We start from the raw sequence: 15,943 nt of genomic DNA on the forward strand, positions 1-15,943 counted from the left end.
AAAGAAGAAAGAGAACTATCCAATAATCCAAATCACAATGGAAAAAACTCAACCGTTCTTTTCGAGTTAATTAAAATTAGGGAAAATATCATCCCCCTCCCCTCTAAGTTTTCTTAATATCAATCCAATACCCACGTTTTGAAAAATGATAATGCCCTCCCCAACTTTTTAAAGATTATATCAACCCTACCCTTATCGTTAAAAAACGCCATTAAGTAATGACATGGCATGTCCAATTTTTTTAAAACCCCAGATTACCCTTAATCTAATTTAATTCCATTTTTACCCTCATCAATCCCAAAACCCCTTGTACCCTTCATCGTTTTTCACCCCCAAAAATCAAAACCCTTTTTTTAGTTTCTGTATCTTCTTCTTCTTCCTCCTCACACTTGCAACATCAAAACGAGCAACACCACCGCCCCCCGCAGCACCACCGCCAATCCTCTTCTTCTTCATCTTCTTCCGCCAGCACCACCTTCATAGCACCAGCGCCAACACCACTACCATCATAGCAGCAGCTCCAGTGCAACGACCATTTCCTCCGGCCGAACGAATCTAAGTCTGAAACTATAACGAAATAGAGCCGCTCAACCAATGAGACTGTGAGAACGGGTTGAATTGCCTGCATGGCCGCGTGGGTAACCCTTCTCTTCTTCTTCTTCTTCAGAGTTCAGAGTTCAGAGTTCAGACTTGAGGTCTTCTTCATCTTCATTATTTATTTTGACTTTGGATCCATACGGAGACTCAGAATTTAAATATACAACAGAACGTCAGCCATTATTAGGAGAGCTAGAATAGAATGGAAGCTGCAACATATCTCTCAAAAATAAACTCTGGCCATGAATGATCGATCCCCACCACAAGACAACACAACAAAAACAATAATCACCATTCTAAGCTTATTTTCTCTCTTTATTCTTCTTTACAATAATCGTGTTTGGCTTCTCTTACTATTCCCAACTCCCATGATAAAGATATAAGAGTTGTCACTGATCGAACATTCGATTAGATGCCTGCAACACATTCCCGTGGGACGACGGGATAGCGGGATCTGTCGGCACAATAGTCGTAGGTCATGTGATTCAGGCGGACCCACCTGTATCTTCTAGCTTGAATGGCATCAAGTTGTTGGTAAGCAGGGCCCTCCCACCAGTTCATGGGGTTGGAGGCACAAGTTGCAGGGCCTGGGACAGGGCACCCTCAATGTCGAAGTCCTTATAGTAAGCATAGAAAGGTGTTTGCTCCAATCGATTTTCTCAAGCCCACCCCTTGTGGCCCAGTTATCTGCTTCCCACAAAGTAGAGTACACTACCATGGGTTGGAATTTGAGGTAGAGAATCCACTTGCCTCATTATTCTTGAAAACCCTGATGAGTATTTCATCGACATAGAACCTGCAACCAAAAACCCACCATTGTTTCCCCAATTATATACCTTTTTTATATGTATTGTGATAAGTGTTTAAATGTAACTTACACAGCATGGTGGTGATTCCATAGAAAGGAATAAGTATGGAAATCTGCAGATGGGTCGAACCAGTGGTTGATCCTCTGTTCTCTATCACCTTTCCCATGAGCATACACATGGTTTGGGCTGTGTACGACTGCCCACTTCGATTCCCCAAGAACTCGAAATCCAATTCGTCTCGCATAATGTCTGTGTTTGAATTCACCTACAGAAGAAAAGAAGGAAAGGGTAAGAACAGCATTTGGAAACCAGGGAACTTGAAAATGCAGAATTGCGTACATAGAAGGCAGTGACAGTGCCGACAGAGTCACCAGGAATGAGTTTGATCTTCATGCTGACACGCCCAAACAAGTATTGGTTCTTGGAGACAAATCCACAACCTGAAAATTTACCAAATTTAAATGAATCAAATCTCCAAATTCCAATATATACGTAGAAAGAGTAGTTACAAAGACTCAAAAACCTGAAGTTTGGTCAAGGACCAGTTGGATGGCCAAGCCTCCATTGATTTGTCTGATATGGGAATCAGACCAAGTGACACAGAAGGTGGTGCTATGATGGTAGTGGTGCTGGCTCTAGTGCTATGAAGGTGGCGCTGGCGGAAGAAGACGAAGAAGAAGAGGATCGGCGGTGGTGTTCCTCGTTTTGATGTTGCAGGTGTGAGGAAGAAGAAGAAGATACAGAAGCTAAAAAAGGGGTTTTGATTTTGAGGGGACAAAAGATTAAAAAGGGGTTTCGATTTGGGGTAAAAAACGATGAAGGGTAAAAGGGGTCTTGGGATTGATGAGGGTAAAAATAGAATTAAATTAGATTAAGGGTAATCTGGGGTTTTACAAAAATTGGACATGCCACATCATCATTTAATGGCGTCTTTTAACGGTTAGGGTACCATTGATATAATATTTAAAAAATAGGGGAGGGCATTATCATTTTTCAAAACTTGGGTATTGGATTGATATTAAGGAAACTTAGAGGGGAGGGCGATGATATTTTCCCTTCAAATTAAATAGAACCAATCACCCTCTCCCCCAACAGAAAAAATAAGAGAGGAAATTAGGCATTTTCCCTTCCTATTGTTAACACATTTGTTATAAATCAACAATGGTTAGGGCAGAAGGAACATCCTCATCGAAGTTCCAGAGCTCCAAGGGAGTGCCACCAATTACATTTTCTTCAGCATCGTTTGCATTTGTTGCCACGGAATGCTCATCTCCTTCGTCCAGTTAAGCAAGAAACCCAACCAGGAGAGAGAAAATCTGTTGCTACCGGCATCGACGTTGTTTCCTCCAACCTAGGTTTCTCCATGTAACCGGCTATCATTGTTATAGCAAGTAATAGGTTAAAGGCTTGTAAAATAATGAATGGTTAGGATTAGCCTTGAAGTAGATCGATGGTTGGCATTATATGTAGCACTGCTAGCACTATTTTACAATAGCAGTGCTCGAGCGCTGCGACTTTTTAGTCTTTTGGGCGAGTGGTAGCAGCGCTTTAGCGCAGCCATTTTAGAATAGTGGTAGCAGCGCAACATTTAATGTCAGCCATTGATCTACTTCAAGGCTAATCCTAACCGTCCAAATCTCTAATGTAACCTGCTACCCATCCCGCAAGTTCCTTTAGAATCCCCTGACACCCCGAGTCACGGCAAGGCATCAACCAAAGTAGCCCTCGATGGATAAGGGTGATAGCAACAGTCCCAACAAACAAACACGGAAATAAACCAGCCCTTCAATTATTATAACTCCTAGAAGAACTCATTTTGATTACCCTGGCCGGAAAAAATTATCTCGATTTCCTCATGTTTTTTTTAATTGATTAATCATTTATTTATAAATCGAATGTTCCTTAAACATGGTGAATGGGAATTTATTCACCATGGGATTCAGATGCACGTCGGAAGGTATCGTGAGAATATTTTGGGGAACATACCAAAATCTTATAGGGGTTTATAAAACCTAGGATGATGGCTGAACTAGGAAAACTTTATTGTTTATTTATTTGGTAGAGTTTTTCTTAAGTCACGGTGAAGGGGGAATCCCTTGACCATGGTGTTCAGATGGGCGCAATAGGGTATCATGCAACAACGGAGGGTATTATCGACCTTGTCCAATAGAAGAATGTTTTAGGACCCTAGGATGGTGGCCGAACCCTACACTATGTAAGAAAGACAACAAGACAATTGAGGAGATGTTGGGGGTACGATGTCTTGTATTCCGTCATTTGGTTTGTGGGTTGATTCTGAAGGACCATTAAGAGGCCGTAAACTCTATATATGGAGTCTTATTTCCTCTATTATATCATGTTGGGCATACTATATGGGTATTTAGATATAATTCTTGTATAGGGTTTTGCTTTAAATATGTAGCAATGGTTCTTTCTTTGTAACGAAATCTGAGAGAGGTGTGAGAACGAATGATTGTAACTCTATTCTCCATTATTTTCTACATCGTGTTAGGATTCATTTTCAATAGGAGAAACATTTGGTGCTATAACGATGACGATGAAAAGGAATGGAAAAATCGTTGGAGGAGAGACTCTAATACCATGTAAGAAAGACAACTTCTCATTAATGCTAGAATTGTGGAATTCCTTCTCTTTTACACATTCGGGCTCTAGTGGACGATATCATTCACCTCTCTTCTTCTTTTGTATCTTGTTGTTTCTTTTTTATTTCACGGGAGATTAACAATGTGGCTGACTCCTTGACTAAGAGGGTTTTATCGTTAACATGCGCGACTGATTGACCCTTTCCACTCCATGGTTGCGTAAGTTGTGTTTCTCACTGCCGCCATGAGTTTTGCATGTCTTATTTTAAATAAGGATTAAATACATATACCCCCCTAAAATGCACCCAATATTCCTCATGCCCCCCTGAGGTTCTGACAAGTCCACACGCACCCCCTGAAAATTCCACGTACCTCCCCTACTTTATCCCCCTAAAACCATTTAAGTCCACACATTAATTTTAGGCGTTAAATGTTAACCTGAAGAAGGTAATGTACAATTATACCCTTTCTAGGGCTAAATTACCAAAATACCCTTAAATTTTAAAAAAAAATGACATGAGCTAAAATAAGTAAAATACCCAAATCGCCCTTTCTCCCTTTCCCTTTCGCAATCGAACTCCCTCAACCCTTGTTGGATCTCAATGGTGCCCCCTTTCATCTTCTCCGATCGTTGTTTTCCATACACCATTAAAATCTTTTCAAGCTTCAGAGCCCATCTCTATCTCTCATATCAAAGATCTTATAAACTCCTTCTACCCTTTAAAACCCATTCAATTTTGGTCTCATAGAACTCGTTCCGAAGCTGTCAAGATCAAGAGCAGGTTGAATTCAGGGACAAAAAAAGAACCCTAAATCGTAAATTGAATTTGAAAAAGGAGGAAAAGGAACTGATTGGGCTTATGATCATGGTGTTGGGAGGGTTGGAGACGTTGGAGATGGGGTTGAAGGTAACCAACGCGGGCGTTGCATTGAAGAGTCTGGAGCTGGAGATGCTGGGCATTGCGGGTGCTATCGTCCAATTTCTTCAGTATCTCGTTGTCTTCGTCCATCATCATCAACAAAAAACAGAGGAGCAGCAGCAGCGACCAAGTTTTTCTTCTCGTTCTCCTCGTTCTCTGTGGGTTTTTAATATACTAGTTCTGAAATTTTGGTGTTTTCAGTTTGATTGTGTTTGCAAATGGAACTGATTGGACTTTTCTATTTGATTGTGATTGCAAATGGAACTGATCTAGATTTTGACGAATTTTCATAATTTGTGAATCTTCTTTCGGATTTTTCTTCTCCTGATTAAATATGCTGCTCTTCAATTGTATAGTTTTTTTCGTGACCCACTGCTTGAAGTTCTACCAACAATATTTCTTTGTTCCAAAAATCTTCTACTTATCAGATATTGAACCACAGAATCCCAGATTTTCAGGTCGGTTCTCAAATTGAAATCCTCAGAATCAGGAATCAGCCGGTGAACTCCTTCACTGCATTCGTTGTCTGCGCTATTAGGAACACTAGGTGACAATAAATGAAAGAGCAGAAGAAGCAGAAGAAAGGAGGAGCAGAGAAGAAATAGGGCTGGGCAAAAAGGTCTCTGAAGAACAAATAGGTCAAGGCAATAAGGTCTTTTCAAATTTCAGGAGTGGTTAGAAGAAAAGGTAGTTTGATCAATAAAAAAAATCTTTAATATTTAACGCGTAAAATTGACGGTGTAGACTTCGTGGAATTCTCAGGGGATAAGTGTGAACTTATCAGACCCTTGGAGGGCATGACAAATATTGGGTGCATTTAAGGGGTATATGTATTTAACCCTTTAAATAAAGACTCGTTTACTAAAATCCAAAAACTAACTGAGAAACGTAGAGTTGCAGAAGGTTTGTTGCAGGGTTGTTATGGTAAATATGATACTATGAGTAATGAGATTTCAATATTCGGTCAACATACACGATGACCTATGGTTGCACTGTTTATTCATTAATGTGTTGTGTGGTCTTAAGTCACTCTCTCTTTCCATATCTGATCACTGTAGTTTTAGTCTCTCTCGATATATATATAAAAGAAGAGAAAATTTGGGTTTGTCTATCTATCCAGAGTCATAGAGATGGAACCCATGGAGGTAAAGAAAGAAGATGATGCCAAGATAAGAAAATATCTCAGAAAACCGCTTCTCTTGGTAAACTGTGTCATGTTAAGCATCGGAAACTGCAGTTGTCCACTGTTGATGCGGCTTTACTTCGTCCGCGGTGGCAAACGAATTTGGTTCTCAAGCTGGTTGCAGACTGGTGGCTGGCCCTTCATTTTACTCCCTCTCGCGGCGTCCTACATCCACCGCCACCGTAGCAAGGGAGGAGGTAGTGATGATGACACAAAACTCTTCTTCATGAAGCCCTTCGTCTTCATCGCCTGCACCGTTATCGGAATCCTCACCGGCTTGGATGATTACCTCTATGCCTATGGAGTAGCACGTTTACCTGTCTCCACTTCTTCCCTTATAATTGCATCTCAGTTAGGTTTCACTGCTTTCTTTGCTTTTTTTCTAGTTAGGCAGAAGTTCACATCTTACTCTATCAATTCGGTTTTTTTGTTGACGGTGGCGGCGGTGGTGCTCGGCCTTCATACTAGTGGTGACCGCCCGGCTAATGAGCCTAAGAAGGAGTACTTTATGGGTTTCTTCATGACGATTGCGGCGTCTGCGTTGTATGGGTTGGTTTTACCCATGGTGGAGCTCACTTACAAGAAAGCCAAACAGGCCATCACTTACTCTCTTGTCATGGAGATGCAGATTGTCATTTCCATCTTTGCCACTCTTTTCTGCACCATAGGGATGCTTGTCAACAAAGACTTTGAGGTACTCTCTCTGCTTTCTGTGATATAGACTTCAATCAAGTTGAACGATTCTCTCTCTACTTTCCATGACAGGCTTCAATCATGTTGAGTGATTGGATGCCATAAATGGAATCCAGAGGCACTGGATGCCATTAGAGGTGCAAGTTTGTTCTTATCGGCTCGAATCCGCTCTGGCTTATCTTGAGCTTGAAGAGGGTCTGGACTAAGATATCTTGGCCCTAAAGGTAGGTTAGGGTTGAAAATTTCTAACTTTGAATCAGGGTTGAGGCTTCAGGGTGAGCCAAGCCCGGCCTGACCTGACCCTATGTTAATTTATATTATAAAATATATATTAATATAATATATATTATAAACTTTAAATATCTCCCCTAATTATGTAATATAATATATTATATATGAAGATAATAATTGATATAAATATTTTATTATAGTGTTATTTTAAGTAAAACTGATAATTTTCTCTCTAGTCCAGTCCAGCCCATGCATCTCCCTTCCCCCTCCCCATGATCCAGGTCAATCAAGGTTAGCACGGCCCGACCCTAAAGACAGGTCAAGATTGATTTTTCAGACCCTGAGTCAAGATCAGATTGGGCTTGGGCCCAGCTAAAGAGACTTAGGGTTGCACTCTAGAGTTTTATAACGTTCAACCCAACTCGACCCTGTTGCATCCCAAAAAAATGAAAAAAAAAATTTCTGTCTAATATGCTCATGTCGTGAGTGTAGAAAGTAGAAACCCCCAAAAGTAACATCATTTTTTGGGATTCTAAATAGCAACGAGTCGTGATTCTCGTGACAGTCCCACCACTTTTGGACTAGCTTGCCTCGTTATTAGGGCCAATTCAATTGCCTTTTCGCTGTTGGGTTATGACTGCTAACAAAAAAAAACAAAAAAAAAAAACCAATTAGGTGAGCATTCTAAAAAATATCCTCGACAGTGTAGGTGTGAGAACTTGATAAGTGGAAGATGCGATGTCCAATAATGTTGAGTTAAAAAAAAAAAAATTTGTTTTGCATCCAACACTCATTGTTGGATAAAATTTCTTACACGTGTCAAGCTCTCAAGATCGCACTATAGTGCATCACCAAATGCTTGTGTTGCAGAGGATTTTAATTCATCACCATTTATATGATTTCTGATAGTATAAATTTGGGTGACTATTGGCAAGCGGCAACCCGACCCGATGCATTTTACCAGTTAAAGCTAGCCCATATATATTATAAAGGCTGATATTAGGTATGAGTTTCAGACTTCCAGTTGGATTGAGTTGGAATTTGGTAGGGATGGCATGGGTACTTGACCCAAGTTGATCACCTTAGCCCAGACCCACGCAATTAAATATCCACGTTAGGGATTAGCTTTTGTCATATTCTGCCATAATTGCGACAGTTTTGTGAGTGGTTCCCCTGCATGCCCACTATATTAATTTAGGGTTTAATTAAAAGGAGTTCAGATTTTATTTTATTTTTTGTATTAGATAAAAGAAGGGAGCATAATATACAAGCAACATAGAAAATAATGGAAAACACCATTTCAAATAAATAAACGAAATCCTTTTCTTTTCATTAACTTTTTATTCATAGGAGTTTAAACTTTAAACACGATGGAGTTATGGTTAATCAAATTGTTAAGATTTGAATTAAGAAATTCATTAATGAGGTAGCTAATTTTGGGTATAACTAATATATTGTAGGTCATTCCAAGAGAAGCAAGAGAGTATGAACTTGGGGAAACCAAGTACTATTTGGTGGTGGCATGTAGTGCATTTATTTGGCAGTTCTTCTTCTTGGGATCAATCGGTGTCATCTTTAATGGTTCTTCATTACTTGCAGCTGTTATAATTACAACTCTACTACCAGTTACAGAGATCTTGGCTGTTTTCTTCTTTCAAGAGTCATTCAAAGTAGAGAAGGGGATTTCCTCTCGCTTTGTCATTATGGGGTTTTGCCTCCTATTTCTATGGTGAGTTCAAAGCAAGCAAGAAAAGCAATCAAACTCCAAAACCAGGAAATCCTCCACACCATCCTTCATCATCACATGTCTAAGAAAAAAACCAGGAAATCCTCCACACCATCCTTCATCATCACATGTCTAAGAAAAGCTGATATTTGTGCATGTAAGTGGCTTATCGCTCAATGAGCAAGGCCAAGATTAGCTAGAGTTGGTGAAGTGAAAGTCATCTTATTCTGTTTTGATACAAATAATGTTTTGATATTTAGATGAATTAATGCCAAACCCTTTTAGCATGGTTCCTGTCCAGCCTTTTACTCCAATAGCATGAACTATCTAATAATTTAATACAGAGATACAAGAACAACAACTCAACCTTATCCCAACTAAATGAGGTCGATTACTTGGATCCTTACGAAGAAAAAATATTAATAATAAAAATAAAAGAAAATGTACACAACACAACAATTACAAATCAGTCTTATACAAATTAATTGGGACGCCTACACGGATCCTTGCCCTCCAATAAGCTCTATTAAACCTCATACTTGAAACAAGGCCCAAACTATGCATGTCTTTCCTCACCACTTCTCCAAGGGTCACTTTAGGCCTGCCTTTAGTTCTATTAGTACTTTCAATCTGAATTAGGTCACTCCTCCAAACTATGGCATCCGAAGGCTTCCATCGGTACTTTCAATCTGAATTAGGTCACTCCTCCAAACTATGGCATCCGAAGGCTTCCATCGAACATGTCCATGCCACCTCAGACAACTTTCTCGAAGTTTATCTTGAGACAAGTGGTACCAACCAAAATTGAAAGACTAAAAATATATTGGGTTTGACCTTAGCTCTCATGACCTTGAGTCTTAAAAATTATATAATATATAAGGTTAGGATGTGAATTTGTTCCGGTTCCAACGGTTCCTTATTGGTAGATTCAGAACTGGTCCAATAAGTTATTGGGTGGGTCGATTTCAGTTCCTAGCAGGCCTGTTCGGTTTGCCCCAATTCTCGATTCTAGTTCAAAATTAACACCCTTAATGACGCTTCTTAACTGCCCAACACACCACGCTATACATAATTTTAATACTTAATTGCAATTTTTTTATTGCTTCAAGAATGAAATTAAATTTCCATCCTTCCATAATTTTGGTGAAACATTTTATTATTAAATCCAAAAAAAATAAAAACAAATGGACTAAATATAATTAGGGAAGAGATTTGGTGCAACAACATGGCCAAGATACCAACTTTCTAAAAGGAAAATGATTTATTGAAACAAATACTTCATTTTTCAAGCGAGCTGTTTGATTCATTTCAACTAAAATAAAACAAACAAAAAAAAAAAAAAATTCAGCTATAGCTAAACTTTTTAGTACAAACCCATAAAAAATACAAAGAATACTTTCGTCTTTACGTTAAAATCATTCAATTTTGTTCTTCACATTTATTTCTAAATAAAATCATGAACTAATGCAAATATGAATTTATAAAGATAGGAACAGAGTTCTTTTCGACATAAAGATATGAATGGACTCCATTGTAGTAGGCTATGGGTCCCACTCCAAGATATTGCAACTTGTAATATACTTCTTTTTTTGTAATATAGTTCTTGAAAGGTTTAGGAAACTCTACTATTTAGATCCAACGGATTAATATGGACAGGTCCAGAATCCAGATCCATCTCCAACCTACCACGTTCGATCACTTTCCATTAATACAAGTTTCACCATGTGACCCCTCTGCAAGAAGTTATGTGAAGCTTAATTGATAAGGGTCATATAAACCTTTCAACAAACAGTCAAAGAAACCAACCAGCCCTTCAATCTCATCCCATTTTCTCTTACTCACTCCTTTCTCTTTCCATCTCTGATCTCTACTTTATTCTCTCTATATAGGGTTGATGTTCTCTGTGCCGCAGCGCAGCCTACGCCCAGACACATAGGCATGTCATTTAGGGAGACAGGGTGGTTATTTTGCCCACCTCCATGTGTTGGACGCGATCTGCACCCCGCACAGAGAAAATTTGGCCATATATATATTATGGAAGAATGTTCTATGTGCCATGATCACAGTCTGCACTCAGCACATAGGCACTCACATTGGGGGCGAGGTGGTCATGTCCCTGCACGTGTGCCTGGGCGTAGCCTACGCTGTGGCACAAAGAACAGCACCCCTATGAATATATAAAGATATGCATTGACTCCATTGTAGTAGGCGATGGGCCCCAGTCCAAGAAATTGCCACACTAGTACCATACTTCTTGAAAAGTGTAAAAGAAAATGGGCGAGCGGTAGCAGCGCTTGAGCGCTGCCATTATAAAGTAATGGTAGCAGTACTCCATCGATTTGAACCGTTGAATTACCATCATCTAATCTGAAACATTCATTTTTCTAGAGCACGTTACCTGCTCTTTAAACACATAGCCGTTGAATTATTCATCTCTTGCAAACACGATCCCCCAAATCTGAGCAGTCTTCTCCTACAAACACAGTCCCTTAAATCTGAACCGCATTCATCTTCTTCTGCCAACAACCTCTTCCTCTTCTTCACTAATCTAAAACTGTAATGGCATTTCATTCCAACCTTCCAAAGGTGGAATCCTAACTTAATATTGAAGATAGAATGAGAGGCAGCAAATACCCATCGCTATTCAAATGAAAACCATCGGCGGAGGCCCAATCCACTCTCTCAGGCTTGGTTTATACGGATCTTGCTCAGTGATTCTCCTTTTATTACTTATTCCTCTCTACTTCATCGATTCTTTATTTGGAACTTTTCAGCTTAAGTTCAAAGTTCTGTGATTTTATGGTTTCTTTACAAAAAAGAAACCTGAGAAAATTTTGATTTTATGGTTTCTTTCAATTGGTAGAAATGATGGCTGGATTCCTTCCCCTTGTTCTCCGATTGATATCCATTAATGATACATACGTCAGTGGTTTTCACTGACAACTTAATTTGATTGAAAAACAAGTGTTTGGAAATGGGGTTTCTATAGAATTATTGAAAGAAGAACAAATGACTCCTTTGGCATTTGAGTATGTGATGGATTGGCTGGAAAGAGTTGCCGAAATGGTCAGGTTTCCATTTCATGTTTGGAAGGCAAAACCTCTCATTCTATCTTCAATATTAGGGTTCTATTTTACTTTCGAAGGCTAGAGTGAAATACCATTAGGGTTTTCAGATTGGTAAAGAAGAAGAAGGGTAAGGGATTTAGGGGACAGTGTGTGGAAAAGAAGATGAATCTAATTACCGGCTAGGTGGGTAAAGAGAAAGTTATCATTTTGTTTGTCCTTTAAAAAATTCAACGGCTCAGATTTTATGTCAGAAAATCAATGACTAAGATTGATGGAGCACTACCATCAATGTTTTATTATGATAGTGCTTGAGCGCTGCGACCTTTTAGCCAAAGAAAATAGGGAAAAAGTTCTCTCTGCAGGAGAACTTAGGCTATTTAAATCTTAATTGATAAGGAACATAAGAGTGATAGTAACAGTCCAACAAACAAACAAACAAAATAATTAACCAATTAATTCAAGCCCTTCAATTATTTTAGAAGTCGTACAAGATCTCATTAATCATTCTCTCTTTCCATCTCTTGATCTCTAGAATAGAAAATTTGGGTTTGTCTACCCAACAGTTATGGAGATGGAACACATGGAGGTTAGCCACCAGCAGGTGCTGAAGAAAGAGGATGATGCCAAGATAAGCAAATATCTCAGAAAACCCTTTCTCCTGTTAAACTGTGCAATGTTAGGCATTGGGAACTGCGGCGGTCCACTGTTGATGCGGCTTTACTTCGCGCGTGGTGGTAACCGAATTTGGTTCTCAAGTTGGTTGCAGACTGGTGGGTGGCCCTTCATTTTATTTACTCTCGCGGCGTCCTACTTGTACCGCCGCCGTAGCAACAAAGGAGGAGGAGGTAGTGATTCAGCTGATGATGACACAAAACTCTTCTTTATGAAGCCCTTCGTCTTCATTGCCTGCACCGTCATTGGAATCCTCACCGGCTTGGTTAACTACCTCTATGCTTATGGAGTGGCACGTTTGCCTGTCTCCACCTCTTCTCTTATAGTTGCATCTCAGTTGGGTTTCACTGCTTTCTTTGCTTTTTTTCTAGTGAGGCAGAAGTTCACATCTTACTCTATCAACACGGTTTTTTTGTTGACGTTGGCGGCGGTGGTGCTTGGCCTTCATACTGGTGGTGACCGTCCGGCTAATGAGTCTAAGAAGGAGTACTTTATGGGTTTCTTCTTGACGATTGCATCGTCTGCGTTGTATGGGTTGGTTTTACCCATGGTGGAGCTCACTTACAAGAAAGCTAAGCAGGTCATCACTTACTCCCTCGTCATGGAGATGCAGTTGGTTATTTCCATCTTTGCCACTCTTTTCTGCACCATAGGGATGCTCGTAAACAAAGACTTTGAGGTACTTCTCTCTCTCTCTCTCTCTCTCTCACCTGGATCATCTGCACGTACATGCAGGGGATCCGACTCCTTACTTCTGCCTGTCCGGTACTGCCATGCGCCCCACACACAATCGCAGCGGAAAATACTATCTTACTCCAGCTCGGGGAAGGCGCTCGGGTAAGGGTAATGCGGTCATTCTTTGCCTTGTTGTGTCTCGGTAGTACCGTCCTGTCTGGTAACTTGACAGTAGAGGATCTGGATTCTTCTGACAATGTGGATCTTCTACTATCGAGCTGCCCGACAAGACTGTGCTATTGAGACACAATAAGAAAAAAAAATGACTACCTTACCCCTGCCTGATTGCCTTGCCCGAACAGGGTTCTTGAGCGTAGAAACCAACCTCATGGTGTCCGTAACTTGACATGCTACCAATTAAGAGCTACAGCCCAAAAATCCCCTCTTTTTTTCAGGAATTGAGATAGAAATGCTGACGGCAAAGGTCGGTAACATTAGTCAAATAAATTAGAAACACAGTAAACACAATAAATGATTAAGAGTCACCTTACCATCACCTGTCCATGGTGGCTGCAGAATTGCATTCAATGCAATTCGAATGCAATTATGAGAATAAAATAACGTATCATAAACGGAGAAAGAGGGGTGGGCGAGCAGTTCAGATCTGGCACCCACATGGGGACGGGTAAGGACAAATCTGAATCTTCTATAGGGGTGTGAGACCCGCCTCTAAGGTGTGGGATCCACGCCCCATGGAAGGCTCAAATGTGTCTCCACCCTTCCCCATGTGGGTAGGTGACCAAGATTTGTGGGCGAGGGGTGGGGCGTCTGCAATGGTCAGCACAATCTTCCACCTAATGTGTTGGCTGAATGAGACAAGATGAATCGATGCAAGATGGAGAAAACGTGGAAGGTTGGATTCGATTCCCCTTAGCCTAATTTTCAGATGCAATCAGCACACTGACACTCCACGTGTGTGTGCCCTGTAAAAACATAATAGCTATGGGATGAATAGCTAACTCAGGGAGAAGGAAATAGTTCATACTATGCTCATGAATTATAAAATTATGTTACGCTGAAAAACTCATATTGTGAACATGTAACGAAAATCTATAAACCTAATATATTATCAATGACTTTAAAAATAACTATCATGCATGAAGTTTATAAACGTTGAAACTACTGTTTATCTGTTATTATTGTTTCTTGGCTTATTATGTTTGTCAGTCTACTCTGCTTCTTATATATATACCTTTTCTGTTGTTCTCTTAGTCTCTTTCGGTAGTTTAGTTTCTCTGGTTGCTTGTCAACCTCCTATTATAGCTTACTTGTGTGATTCCTCCTGTGAACTACCACTGAACTCAGAACTAGGTGAGACTTCACTGCCCTGTAGCTCTGTGGATTATTGAGGATCCAACTCTGTGTACTTCATCCAGTACCTAAACCCCTACTAGAAAGGGTTGATAGTCACCAGTTTGTGCTAGGCGTTGTTGTACTTTGTTTCTCTTGCTAACTAGCACTTCCAGTCCACCACTTCTTGACTCAGTTCCAGGTTGAGTTAGGTATTGATGGAGACACTACTATTTTCTCCTAGTTGTGGAGTGAATATTAGGAAAACCTTTCATCTTCATTGTTTGTTATGGGTCCTTTTAAGCGTCACTATGCCGAGTGAAGTATAATGTTTCATTATTTGCTACTTGCAGTACATGGGATAACCCATATGATGGGACCTCACAAAGATCTCAATAACCAAATTTTAGTCCAAAGAAATTAAGCGAGGGAAGTTGCTCAAACTTTTATTCAAAGTTTTAGTAAAATTATCAAAATGTCATCAAATGGATACAAAATGACATCTTTTGTAATTTTAGCTATTTCCTTTTCTCATTTTTAGCTGAAATTATACCAATGAGATGCTTGTTTGGTTCTCTATCACATGGACTAACACATGTACTGTCATGTGGCAAATAGTAGAGCGTCATACATCACTAGACATGGTGATGGGGAAGAAAACCCCTTTTTCCATTCATAGGTGTTTAAACACGATGGAGTAATAATAAGTAAAAATTTTAAGATTTGAATTAAGAAATTCATTAATGAGGTTGCTAATTTTGGCTATAACTAATATCGATCTTGTAGGTCATTGGAAGAGAAGCAAGAGAGTATGAACTTGGGGAAAGCAAGTACTACTTGGTTGTGGCATGTAGTACAGTTATTTGGCAGTTCTTCTTCTTAGGATCAATTGGTGTCATCTTTTATGGTTCGTCATTACTTGCAGCTGTTATAATTACCACTCTACTACCAGTTACAGAGATCTTGGCTGTTTTCTTCTTTCATGAGTCATTCAATGTAGAGAAGGGGATTTCTCTCGTTTTGTCATTATGGGGTTTTGCCTCCTATTTCTATGGTGAGTTCAAAGCAAGCAAGAAAAGCAATCAAACCCCAAAACCAGGAGATCCTCAACACCATCCTCCATCACCACATTTCTAAGAAAAGCTATTTGTGCATGTAAGTGGCAAGGCCAAGATTAGCTAGAATTGGTGAAGTGAAAGTCAACTTATTCTATTGTGATACAAATAATGTTTTGATAATCAAATGAATTAATACCAAACCCTTTTAATATTAATGGAAAATACCATATCATTTATTTATTTAGAAATCTTCCAAAAAGAGGTCGTGATTATAATTTTTTGTTTTAGCCAATGAAAAAAACCAAATTTATTAGGCTATTATTTCCTTGTTAAGTATGAGAGACATCATTTAGAAGTA

General features: G+C 39.6%; 1 protein-coding gene and 2 pseudogenes across 1 annotated transcript; 2 read left to right on the forward strand and 1 right to left on the reverse strand.

Moving 5' to 3' along the window:
* Positions 1 to 977: 977 nt before the first annotated feature.
* Positions 978 to 2,014, reverse strand: LOC122660909 (annotated as a pseudogene).
* A 4,054-nt stretch (positions 2,015 to 6,068) lies between these two features.
* LOC122660908 lies at positions 6,069 to 8,964 on the forward strand (annotated as a pseudogene).
* Positions 8,965 to 12,353: 3,389 nt separating this feature from the next.
* Positions 12,354 to 15,685, forward strand: LOC122660907 (purine permease 1-like). Its single transcript, XM_043856165.1, has 2 exons — positions 12,354 to 13,181; positions 15,314 to 15,685. The coding sequence occupies exons 1-2, from the start codon at positions 12,396 to 12,398 to the stop codon at positions 15,662 to 15,664; spliced, it is 1,137 nt and encodes a 378-aa protein (XP_043712100.1). The 5' UTR covers positions 12,354 to 12,395; the 3' UTR covers positions 15,665 to 15,685.
* The last annotated feature ends 258 nt before the right edge of the window (positions 15,686 to 15,943 follow it).

This window comes from Telopea speciosissima, chromosome 5 (genome assembly GCF_018873765.1).
Source record: "Telopea speciosissima isolate NSW1024214 ecotype Mountain lineage chromosome 5, Tspe_v1, whole genome shotgun sequence".
In the NCBI taxonomy this organism is placed as follows: domain Eukaryota; kingdom Viridiplantae; phylum Streptophyta; class Magnoliopsida; order Proteales; family Proteaceae; genus Telopea; species Telopea speciosissima.

Bases quoted from the DNA above. Each gene is read 5' to 3' on its own strand.
- LOC122660907 (XM_043856165.1), top strand. From the start codon at position 12,396: ATGGAGATGGAACACATGGAGGTTAGCCACCAGCAGGTGCTGAAGAAA. The intron at 13,182-15,313 runs GTACTTCTCTCT...TCGATCTTGTAG, and splicing joins TCGTAAACAAAGACTTTGAG to GTCATTGGAAGAGAAGCAAG.